Source organism: Lathamus discolor, chromosome 1 (genome assembly GCF_037157495.1).
Source record: "Lathamus discolor isolate bLatDis1 chromosome 1, bLatDis1.hap1, whole genome shotgun sequence".
NCBI lineage: Eukaryota > Metazoa > Chordata > Aves > Psittaciformes > Psittacidae > Lathamus > Lathamus discolor.
Genome location: NC_088884.1, coordinates 149561642 through 149574477, shown reverse-complemented (window position 1 = coordinate 149574477; position 12836 = coordinate 149561642). Strand labels below are relative to the sequence as shown.

The 12836-nt window shown below is 43.0% G+C and overlaps 1 protein-coding gene across 9 annotated transcripts in view; it reads right to left on the bottom strand.

Annotated features, from left to right (window-relative positions):
- The window catches only part of PROM1 (prominin 1), a 66647-nt gene extending 55272 nt beyond the window's left edge, over window positions 1-11375 (bottom strand). For 2 of the 9 annotated variants that reach the window (XM_065658997.1, XM_065658980.1), the window contains exons 1-2: window positions 11074-11372; window positions 4398-4807 (exon numbers count right to left, since the gene is read on the bottom strand). In XM_065658997.1, coding sequence (XP_065515069.1) covers window positions 4398-4617 — 220 coding nt within the window. In that variant the 5' untranslated portion in view covers window positions 4618-4807; window positions 11074-11372. Of the gene's footprint in view, window positions 1-4397; window positions 4808-9694; window positions 9750-10871; window positions 10948-11073 lie in introns of those variants that run through there. The other 7 variants (XM_065659006.1, XM_065659022.1, XM_065658989.1 and 4 more) reach the window with 6 other exon arrangements.
- Between the last annotated feature and the right edge of the window lie 1461 nt (window positions 11376-12836).

Here is a 12836-nt window from a genome sequence, read left to right as displayed (position 1 = left end):
ACATCTGACTTACTGAGTTTTTAACTGAGGGGATGATAAAGCATTTTGATTATTTGCTTTAGAACCTCATATCCAACGCAGCTAATATATTAAAAATCAGTATTCTAGGAGCTTAAACCTACCTTCAACAGGGCTTTACATATGCATTTTCTATTACAGCTACACCAGCTACAGATACAGTTTATTCTCACATAAACTGATTATTTTTTACTGAAAAAATGTTTTAATTGCTGAATACACTTCAGGTATTAACTATAGAGATAGTGAACACAGGATAAACTTGCTGAACTCCACAATTAGCAGCTACTTTAAAGGTTGGTCAGGTGAGGAGAAAGACAACCAAAACAGTCAGAGATAGGACTTTGCATTAAAATAGTCAAGTTCTGATCCTCAGTGTTATGCTCAAACTCTTCAACAAGCGAGGCTCCACAAACAGGAAGAGTGTAGTCCAGGTGTGAAAAACAGCCTGTTCTTGCTCCCCACAGGCCAATAGTATATTTAACTCTTCATCTTATGTTCTGCCCAGGAAGTACCTGCATTCAACAGTTGATTTTTACGTTAAAGTTTTATTCCCACTACAGAGGAAACAGGTTTATCCAGCATAAAAACCAGAAGCTGGAAAAAAGCAGTTATAACTCAACCTAAGAGGCACAGTTGTTCTGCAGTATGTTCAGCCACAGCAGTGTACGGTAAACAGGCCTGTAGTCTTTGTCTTACTTCACCTAAAAACAGGAGCAGGAGCTTTAACCCCAGCTTTTTTGCTTTGTAAGTTCTTCACATTCTCATTACAAGTCAAAAGCTGGGAAGCTGAAGATTTGTCACGCACATCCTGCTGGCAAGCGGAATCTCAGATTAATATTGTCTTACTGTAACTAACAACTGGTTTCCACGGGAACGAAGACAAAACTATTAAAAGATATTCACAGCATGCAGGGGAGCATACTGACCATGCCCTGTCTACACCACATTCACATCTGAAGGTCTCCGACACAAGAGGTGACATGCACCATGTCACAGCCATGAACTGACTTCACTTTTATTACAAATGAACGCTTCAGTTTATGACACATTCTAAGTGAAAAACTGACAATTTGCTTTGCTAGATGTCCTCTTAGCTGACAGATGGAAGCAACTAATAATTTTCTTATTACCATCTATTTATTCTAAGTGGTGTTATTAACAGGAAAGAATAACAATGCTCTATACTACACAGTCCTCAACAAAAGGAGTAGTAGAACCATAATTTCCATTTTATAGATGCAGAAACCAAGGCACAGTAAGATTAACGTAACCTACTGAGCCTCAGGTAGCAAACCAGTGACCAAACACAGTCTCTGGCACTCCAGTGTATCATTACTCTAAGTGGAGGCTGCTTCCTTGCATAACAGCTCACGCTTGGGGGTAAATTCACTCCCATTTACACCAGTAAATAATCTAGTGAGGTCAAAAGTATTTGACTGGTAGAGTTGAAACAAGAATCTATTTATGCTCACTGAAGCATTGTAATCAGATATCCTAGCACACTTTTTAAAACTAGTTTCTTGCCATATCCAAAGAGCACAGAGTTGGTCCAAAAGATTCAGCAATCTAAAAAAACTTCCTTTCCTTGGTTTTGTTACTGTGCTTTACGTGAGCACTATATTTAATCTCATTAACATCTTACCTATTAAATCTAAACTTAGATTAAGTTGTATGCCCACGAACTGGATGACAAGGAAAATTTTTACTCGAACTCAAAACAAGCCTTGGAAAATATTTGATTTTTTTTTTCTTTAAATTAAATGTTCCCTTTCAACTTTTAAGTAGCATATAAGAATTTTTAAATAAACAGTAAGGCTTAGAAGCATGCAAATACTTTAAGAACAACATCTTCCAAAGACTCTGACGTACTTCATATTCTGATTTATCGTAACAGTATAAAGCTCATACTAGCTTTCTTCCTAAAAGGCACACATGGGACTGAAGAGGTATGAATGTTATATGGTATATCTGCTCCATCAGAGTGCTACTGTAAGCATAAGGATGATTTGGAAAGGCAGGAATATCTACATGCACTTAGACAACCCTGACACTTTTTTCCTCACAACTAAGAGTACTAGCAGTAGATTGGAAAACCAAACATCCAGTACTTCCAAATATTATGAAAGAAAATATAAGACTACTAAGATTAGAGGTCTAAGTGACTGATGCCAAGTACTGCACACAAATCACACTTTTCTTCTGTTATGGTTATATGCGATACACTGGGGCATCAACCTGGAGCTAACTCTTCTGAAGCAACAGCTCAATCATAATGACAAAGTTTTGAGCTAGAAGCATCAAAAGGTTTGCTTTCTGTGCACATTTGTGATTACGTTTGTTTTCACCCCTGAAGCAGAATTAACTCCATGTCAACTTGGCAGTACAAAAAATAAAAAACCCAAAAAAAACCAATGCATCATCTATAGCTACATCATTAATACACTTGATGTGAAAATAGAACAGCATATGGCAAAAGAGATTACGGGGATTAACCAATTAAATGGTATGACTCAAACCAACACAATCCATCAGATCCGTATTTTGCAGTGAGGAAAGCGAGGCCATGGGAAAAGGACTTCACCCAATGCAAATAATGAAAGCCAAACTTCTAAAAAATAACTGATTTGGCAAAAAAGTATCTGCCAGGAAGGAAGGAGAGATAAGAAATGCTAACAAATAACAAACTTTGAACACTTCTGGATGTGTCCTTTTCTTTTTAAGGCTGGATTTCACAGCACCTACTCAATGCAGAATTTACTACAGGAGGTCCCACAGTACTATAATAGTGATGATAAACTTGATACTCAAGAATTATTTACATACTTAGGACACATAATATTAAATTTGACATACAAGGTTACAGACCAAATTCCTGTTAATATAAAGACACACCAAATATCTCTTTGAAATCAAGAGTCCACAGTCCTAAAAGAATAAAATATTCCAGAAGGGCTTCAGGCAGAATGAAGGCCTGGTCCTAAGAGTTGAATGCAGATGACAATCCTAACATATCAGGTCTCACAGGGAAGCAAATCATCTTCATCTACATACTTATGTAGTATGTTCATCTAGATGTATGTATGTTTGCTTATATATTTAATGGAAGGAAAAAGGCCACAAAAGCAGAGGTATCTGGAAACAGTTCCTCCAAAAGGTGACATTACTGTCAGCTTCATGCAATTGCCCTCATTACACCTCATGTAATCCTGCAGAAACAGGCCAGGATTTTGCTCTCTTCATTAACACCTGGGACACTGGGCACTTGTCTGAATAGAATTCATTCATTTAAGTTCATTTGAGCTCATTATTCTACAGCTATTGAAGAAATGTCAGAAATACAAGCAAATAATGATTCACAGGTATCATACCAGTACATGACCAAAGGATTTAAGACTTTAAATTACTCAAGGGTTTAATATACAAATTGAAAGATACACTACAAAATAATATAAACACCCATTGTATACTTATGGCTAAACAAAAGGAAACAGTAACAAACCAAAGCCCTTCTTAGATTTTAACAAAGTTTCACCTTAATATAATTTTAAATGGCAGCGTTATACAAACACATTAGCATTTTCCTTTAAGAGCTAAATGAAACAAAAAGCATGTTGGAAAGTTAAGTTCATACAACTCAACTTTCACATCCACAGACAGTTCCCAAAAGCACTTTTTAATCAATGCAACCTCAATAAGCACACATTTCTGTATCTTAACTTTTCCTTCGAAGAAGGGACAACTTAGTATGAAAGGAGTGAAAAACAGAAAATCTCAATAAAACAGATGTAGTTTCAAGTCTTGACCACTTACAAAGGAATAAGAAGTTATGCACAGCTGTGTAAAGGAACTGCCCTTAGATAAAACCTCACTGTGGGTGCACAGATATGGAAGCAAATGAAATTTATTTCAAGTTACTAAGTTTCCATTTCCTAACCTGAATTACACCATATTATAGCCACCTGACTGTTTACCATAATATAAAAATCTAAGAGTTGTCTCTTACAGATTTAATATTAAACACAAAGCAGTTTATGCTTTACTCCTATCTCATGCTACTGAGCAAACATAAAAAAGGTCAGTTAAAGGAAAAAAAATGGCCTCAAATGCATCAGTGACAGCTTTGAGATACGTAAGCAAAGGTTTATGAAAATCGAATGTTGAAGAAATTTCATTAACAACCTTCCCCCCACTATGCTTAGCAGAAAAATGTTATTTTATATGGAACTGTACACATTTCCAGGCCATAACATGTGCTACTAAGAAAGCCCTTCACATAATTTACTTCCAGATTATGGTCTTGGTATCTACAACATGATGAACACATCAAATTAATAAAAAAAAAATAAAAATAATTAAATAGTAATTTATCTGCTTACCTTGCGGAAAAGAATTTGGTTGTACTAAGTACAGATATGCATGTACTATTTTAAACAAAATTCCTATTGGCCCAGGTTCATGGTATGCACCTGTATCATATGTCTTGGCTGGTACAAATCCAAAATCCAAAGTCCCAGGAGGTGGTTTGTATATAGGCTGTACCTCTGAAACAGTACTTCCACAAAACAGTAGCAGCAGCAAACAGAGTTCCACAGCCATAGCTAGCAGTATTCATAAATTGGAGGTAGAGATATTTGTCCCACCAAGTCTAGAAATCTTCAATACATTCACCTGGGAGTTAGCCTTCAGCCAGGAGTACACTGCTGTGCCCTCACACAAGGTTCTTTAATGTATTCTTGCTTTAGAGGGGTACAGAAGCCTCTTGTAGAAATCACTCAGCGCACCATCTCTGGCAAAAATAAGAAAGAGCTTGTTAAGGTGTGTGCAAGCAAATATTAAAAGTGCAAGATAACCTGCAATCTTCTGTGAAAACTGAACACATTGATAGTTGCGGACAGACAATAAAAGGAAAAAACCAAAATCAAGATTTGGTAATAATATGGCCTACTACTCACACTGTACTTGAAAGAGGGGCAAAACCCAATTATGCATAGTTCCAGGTCAGTGAATTTTCAAATACAAACAAAGCAGAGCATTGGGACAGCTCCAAGGGAAGCAAAACTAAAGGAACCATGTCTGAATTGCACTTCCAACTAAGTACAGTATGTCATATCACAACAGTTACACAATGCATTTAATCAGCCACCTGATGTTACTGTAGTTTATGGCAATTATTACAAGTCATATCCCATAGCTTCTTTAATCTCCACCTTTCAGTAAAACCTTCCAGATGCCAGCCACTCCTAATCATCCTCTAAGGCTGAGGAAAGAAATTATGACTGAAAAGTTAATATCACAACATAAAAACTTCACCTTCCTGCCAGGTGACAATAATTACTTTCTATTAACTCAAGCTATCTCAATTCTCCCCTCAGGAACTGGAGAAGTCAACTCAACAATTTTTATTCATAGCTTGCTAAAGCCGAGTGTCATTAAGGTCAGTCTGGATGCTTACACATTTAAGAAGGTTCTGAAACTACAAAATCACAGCAGTCTAATCAACCACCACCTAAGAAATGTAAACAGAACATACATACACACCCTTGGGTTCTAACAAAACAACTGACCACATCTCCATCTATCTGGGGCTAGGCAAGATTTCTTCACCTCAGTGTGGGCCATGGTGGCCTCCAAGGAAACGGGTCAAGAAAAATCCCATTAAGTAAATGGGAACAGAAAACTCCTGCCACTTTCTGACTTCAGAAGCTGCATGTACTTGAGGAGCATGCAAGTGATTACACTGACTTTCTCACCCATCAGACTGGCTTATCTTTGATATGTCTTCAGTGATCCACTAGAGTGTTGCTGCTGGGAATACCTGGGAACACACTCTTCATGACAAGCCACCCACTTCAAACTGGGGAGCACCAAGTACAAACTGCCTTTGCTTAGCGTAGTTGTGCCTCCGTTGCTTTTTTCAGCAGCACCACCCAACAGCAATGTTTTAATCTCCAACGTGTTGTTCAGACTATTCACTTACAAGAATGACAGCAAAATAACACAAACACCTCACAGCCTCAGTCAGAGCAATCCTACACCAACACCTTGACTTCCAAGGTGCCTCCAGGTCAGAGAGATGCTGAAGACAAAAGACCTAAAAATCAGTAACAAGGTAGGATGTCTCTCCCATGTTTTACAGTCTCTGTTAAAACACAGGCTACCTTTCTGAAAACCAACAAGAATCCATGTTGCGGGCCTGTTTAGCAGCCTGTGCTGCACTCAAAGGATAGTTCAAGATCAAGAAAACATGGAACAGAGGAATACAAGACTACATCAAAGAACTAGAAACAGTTTTGTTTCCCTTAAGTCCAATTGAGTGAAGAAGAAAAGTGCAAAAATATTTTTCACCCTCATGGATAGTGAAAATCAGGAAGAATGAACAGTAATAATGCTACAAATAGCAGAATTATCCAAGCCTTATTCATAAAGGTGATGTCAGTAACCACTCTGTAATATGACACTCAACACAGGAACATAAGAATTTAGAACATACCAAACTGAGTATCTTCTTATCTGGAAAAGAATATTTCGTTAAACAATAATGAAGGGGGAAGGAAAAAAAGGTAAAGCTCCAAAATATTTTTCCTCCTTTCATTTTTTCTTGAAACATAGCTTTTCAGCCTAAAAGATATTTTTCAGTGAATTTTTCCTTTATGTGCCTATTACTGTAGTGCTGAACACAGACATGGTAAAAAACTAAAAACTACTTATGCTGCAGTTTATTATCAAATCTACAGAAGCTCTATGGGACAAAATATCACAAGACCAAAACTATGTGTAAAAAACTGAAGTATTTTGTGTTAATGACAGAACAGTGAAGATTGGGCAAGTTCAATACTTACAGTTCAACTTGGTTTTCTTAAAGAAAAAAAGGTTTAAAGACTTTTCTAAGTAAAGTCTAGCTTTCTAGACATTTCTCAAGTACAGTTGCAACACTTCAGTGAGTCAGGAAAAAAGCCCACGCATAGTGACTGAGCCTTGCTTCCAAGAGTTAAGAAAGTAGCAACAAAAGCATACAATACAGAGAAACATTAGGTGTTTCTGAGAAAGAAGAAATTGAAAGGAAAGTGGCCTCCCTAACTGGTGTATTAAGGCAAAGCTAGAAGACAGGGCGTGTTCTCTGTAGTGTGTTCTGCTATACTAGAGAGACGGCATTAGAACAGAAAGCACATACAACTTCTTTGTTGCTGTTAGATTTTTAGGTTAAGGATAATTTATATTGCTTCTAATTGTACAAACAGACAAATAAAGCAACGTCTAAACGTCCTCACAATACAGGGAAATAATCACTATGTCTGCTAGAAATGTGAAGTTATGTATTAACCAAGCCAGAAAGTTGGCAGTTTTAAGATAAGGACACTACTGAAAGTGGAAGGACACAACCTATACTGCAGATACAAAAAAATACCCTGCTAAGTGGAGGTACATAACCAGCTGAATTCTCCAACTCTACATAATTTTCAGTTAAGCTTTTAGAAAATTCAGATTTTTTTTTCAACAGAGTGGTGAGTTTCCCACAAATGAAAGAATCTGCAGAATTCCAACCATACTTTCTTCCTCTCCTTTTGTTGGCAAATATATCACGATAAACACGGTATACGTAATCTTACCAGGGAACTCCTCCAGGCTGACACCAGATCTTCTCTATATTACATAAAAACCTAATATATTTTCAAGGTTATATTAATAATGATCAGGAACTCACAGAAACACTACTACCTCCAAGCATTCAATACGTATTCAACCTACCTAGAATAACTCAGATATAAAAAGCTCCCAGAAGTTATCTTTATCTTGATATCTAAAAGAAACTTAGGCGAGGGCATATTAGTAGTTAAACATGTTAGACAAACAACATTAAAGAGGAAAAAAAAAAATCTATCCATGAAATTTGTAATTGTGAGGACCGCAAAGTGACACACACAAGTGACACAGAGAGAGACACATAGCAGTTTATGGTGCTCTTAGCTGCAGCATGCGGCCATCGCATTTCCTCAAAAACAGCATGGCATCACTGCAGTCAGTGAGCTACAGCAACTGCCAGCACAACTCTTCCCAAGTTCAAGTAAACAGTGAATGAAAAGAAGCCATGTGCACCTTTGAAGAGCTCCCATTAATCATCAAGATAGCCATTTTACTAGTATGCTTCAATTAAAAAAAAAAAAAAAAAAGACAAAAAACCCCAACAAAACAACACAAACCTGGAACACTTCATAACAATGAAAGTGTTTATTTTCTGTGTGGTTTCCCAGTGTCCACTTCTAGAGCTTTTGCTTTTTATTCTGTGGTTGTCACTAATACTCCACAGGTACAAGCCACTGAACATATTTCCTGGGGTTTTAAACACTATCCGTGGAGAACACTATCATCCTTTTACCAAATATGCTGCACTATTACCATATCTCTGATATACTCTATCTGTTACTAAAAAGATTGTAATATTTTCCAAATCAAATAAAGCTTCAGGAGCTCCACTGTAAGTTTAAGAGGGGGAGAGGAGACAGAGCAAGAAATGCATTAGTTCAGGAACTGCTTCCATGATACATCAACTCTAAATCACCAAGCTCAGAAACAGCATGGTGTCCAGCTCTTTGTTTCAAAAGGGCTGGCCTCCTTCTGTTTAACACTGCAATCCATGCAAATACAACACTGCAGTGCAGTGATGCAACAATGATTAACCCCGTGAACTGAAATTCAATCAGCCAGAGGCTAGATTGCTAAAGCTCAGTATGGGAGCCTGCTGGCCATGAAGCACGATGGGATGGAATACTGGAAGATGCGTTGCACATAAGAACACAAAGGATCTGGCTATGTTGGTTACATCTTTTAATTAGTCGTTTGAAGAACCCAACTCCATAATCCCCCTTGAGGCTGCTCCAGTGAGAGCAACCATCAAGAGAATGAAATGAATTAAAACATTCAAACAGGTAGTTACAGTACACTAAAATTCCCGAGTAAGGCATCAAAATAACCCCACACCACCACCTTCCCATTCAAGGGACATGATGAGCAAGCCAAGTTAGATGCAAGCTAAAAACTAAAGTTTTCTGTTACAAAAATCTGTCCCAAGCCTATAACCTGTTGCCACAGGCATAGTAGGAAGCAAATAAACCTAATAAGCACTAGGGACTGCAGAACAGAGTGGCAGCACTGACAAAGCCCAAACAGAATCTTCCACACAAGATAGCTTCAGTATGCATCTGACATGCTTGCTACATCTCAAAACAAGTAAATGTTCATGTCAGGAAAAGCTGGATATTCAGAAGTCAGTTCTCTTTGAGCAGCTACTTAATAATGCGAAAATAAATAAATAAAAAATCACGCTGTTTTACAAGTCATAACCATTTGCAAACAACAGAAACAGATCTGTAATAATTCCAAGCGAGGTATCTTCCCCAGACCATCAGCATGTCTGATTCTTAGCCTACTACCTAGATGTTTAAAGCATATTTTCACTAGCTGAACAACAAAAAAACATATTTAACTTGATTTTAAGTGGTGCATTTACTCTAGCATTCATAGAGCATTCCTGGTGAGAGCACTTTTCAGCTTCACATAGAAAATGCTGAAACACAGTAAAGCCAGCCCATAAACAGGCATTAATTGCTAATGTGAAGTGATGAGGGCTAAGTACGTGTCCCAGTACCAACGTATTGCAACAACAGACCGCACATACTCGCACTGGCAGCTGAGACCAAGTCTTTCCTCCGTCATCCTTCCAGTTACTAGAACTGTAGAGATCTCTTCCTCTGCCACAGTGCTTAGTCCTCGATCTGCAAACTGCATAGTAACACAGTACCGCAGCTCTGCCCTGCTGGAACACCGACCGCTTCAGTAGTTTCTTCAGTTGCTCCCCTGCATACGCGTGCAGAGGGAGGCACAGCCCATGCTGACAGCCACAACTGCCCCTTCTCCCCCGCCCTCGGATGAGGTCCCCAGCTCACCGCAGAGCTCATCCCTGCCGAGATAAAGGTTTGACCATCTGGGGTGAGCTGTCGCGACGTGCCCAGGTACACACGGAGCAGCAGCCACCAGCACCACCGCCTCTATTAACTCCCCGGGGCGGCACCACCGCAGCGCTATGCCGTAGCGAGCAGGGACCCCCGGCGGCGGGGGGCGGGCCCCGTCCCCGCTCACATTCACAGCACCCCCGCAAAACCAAGGCAGTGGAGGCTTTGCCTCCTGCCTCCTCCGCCCCTGACGAGCCTATTTCTAGGCCAGCACCGTGTCCCCGTCCCCCTGCCCCCCCGGGCTGCTCAGGCCCCACCGCCCGCCTGCCCGCTCCTCGCCCCGGGCAGGTGCCCTCAGCGGGCACCTCCTCCCCGCGGAGCGATTCCCCTCGGCTGGAGATCCCCGGGGCTCTCCCCGCCCCGCTCCCGCCTTTCCTCTCTCTTCAGCGGGCAAACACTCACAGCCACAGCCGACCCCGACCCCTCCTCACCCGACCCCGCCACACGCAGCCCCCCGGGGAGCAAACCCGCTTCCCTCGCAGCGCCTGCCGCCCCGCTCTCCTCAGCGGGCGGGTCCGCCCTCGCTCCCCGCGGGCCGCCACACACCGCCCGCCGTGCCGCAGACCCTTCCCCCCGCCGAACGCGTCCCTCCCGCGGAGCCCCCGCCCGCAAGCCCGCTTCCCCGGCTCCGCTCGGCGCAGACCCGCCGGCCGGCCCCTCTGTCCCCACCTCCCCCCGCGCTTTCGGGGCTCCCTCCTTCAGCCACTCCCCGCTCCCACAGGTCGTTCTCCCAGCCCCGACGGAGCCCGCCGGGACCCACACCGGCCCCCTTCCCACAAGCACCCCATTCCCTCGGGCACTCGCTTCCCTCGACGGCCACTCACTCACCCACCCATCCCTCACCCGGCTTCTCACAGCAGCCCCGGGCCCGCTCTCATCCTATGCAGAAGGGGCCCTCCTCTCCCGGCCAGGACCTTCCGCCGCCCGCAGCGGGAGCAGCCGGGAAGGCGGGGGAGCCCCACCCCCACCTGCTGCCGGCAGAGCGGTACCGGGGCAGCGCAGCCCCCGGGATGCCTCCGCGCCTGCCCCCTCCCGCAGCACTCACCGGTCAAGTGGGAAGACGAGACAGAGCCGGAGGGGCACTGCGCGGTGCCGCCGCTCTGCCCGCCGCGGTACAGCCGCTCTGCCTGCCGCGGTGCAGCCCGCTCTGCCCGCCGCGGTGCCGCCGCTCTCCCTGCCGCCTCAGAGCGCCGGGCCGGTGGTGCTGGTGCTGCCGCCCGCGCATGGATTACGGAGGGCGGGCTCTGCCCCGGGCCGGGGCTGCGGGACCACCCCAGCAGGCTGGGGCTGAGGGGAGAGGAAGAGGAGGAGCGTGAGGGGTTTAACCCCGGAGGGAGCCGCCGGCGAGCGGGAGCTGGGGACGGGGGGAGGTTTTGTGTGGCTGATCTAGAAGCTCGGCCGAGCGGGTCAGGCTGAACCTGTACTAGGGCCGGTGGGAGCGTGCAGCGATCGGCGACCTGTTGCTCCGAGGCAGGACCTGTCTCCTGCCCTCGTTCCGCCGGGAAGGTGTCTGGGAACGCCGGGACCAAGGGCCGGCCTGTGCCGGGGCGCACCCGTCCTTTCCATCCCAAGTGTGGCCGTGCCTCACACCCTTTTTGGTGCTTCTCCTAGGGCTTGGTGTGAGTTAAGGCGGGTTTGTTTTCCCATCAAGGTGACTTACCCCATTAGCTTTTGGAAAAACATCATGTTTTACCATTCCCGAGGGGTGTCCTTATTTTCTAATGGGGTTATCCTTCCTTGTCGGGCACGTTTCCATGTTTCATTTTCCTAAGTGGTTTTGTTTGTTTGTTTCTGAGGGTGTGTGATTTATAGGTAAAACGAGAAGCACCTTTCTTACTGGTTACAGTAACATACACTTCTAAAGGCTCCTGTGCTTTCCTCCTCCTGCCATTTGCAGCATTGGTATTTTAATATGGTCTCTCCCATTGCAATGTTAAAACAACCATGGTTCTTATCACTGTTACTAGACAGACCCTTTATTTTTCAGCATCACAAATAAGGCAAAGTAAGAATTTGCACTGAATATCCAAGGTCATGCTGGTTCCTTGGAAGTCCTTAAAACACTGATGGAGAAGGTGTTTAGTCTCACTTTTGGCAGGAAGAAAGAAATCAAGGCTGTGGCAGCAGTCTGCATTGCTAATATGAGTTTGGCCAAACATTGAACAGCTTTCCCATAGATGTTATTTGGTGTTGCTGAGCTCTACCTGTATTTCAGCTCAGGACGTGTGCCAGTGATGCACATCAAAGAAAAAGTTGCCACATTGGCTGCCCGTAGAAAGAACAGTTATTCTGACTCCAGCTAATCCTGGATTTGTTCAGCAGGAGAACACGGTGGAGCAACCCAAAACATAGTGACACAGAGCTCAAAGAAAGGATCTTGACCTAGTTCTTTTTATAGTTCTCATATGCCCCCTAAGCCATGTGTCAGAGGGGCAATGCTGTAGTCTTGGGGAAAACACAGAAGAGCTTGACAAAAGGACAAATGTGTTACATTAGCAATGTAGTCGCTGTCTTAAGCTTTAGATGAAAATTGTTTTAAATACAACAGAATATTCTTTCCAAATAATGGGTTGTGAGTGCCCAACACTCTCAATCATAGAATCACATCATCAACTAGATTGGAAAAGACCTTTAAGATCAAGTCTGACAGTTACCCCAGGACTGCCAGGACCACCTCTGCACCGTGTCACTAAGGGCCTTGTCTTCACGGTTTTTGAACACTGCCAACAGACTGTGACTCCACCACTTCCCTGGGCAGCCTCTTCCAATGCCTGATCACCCTTCTGGGGAAGACATTTTTCCTAACAA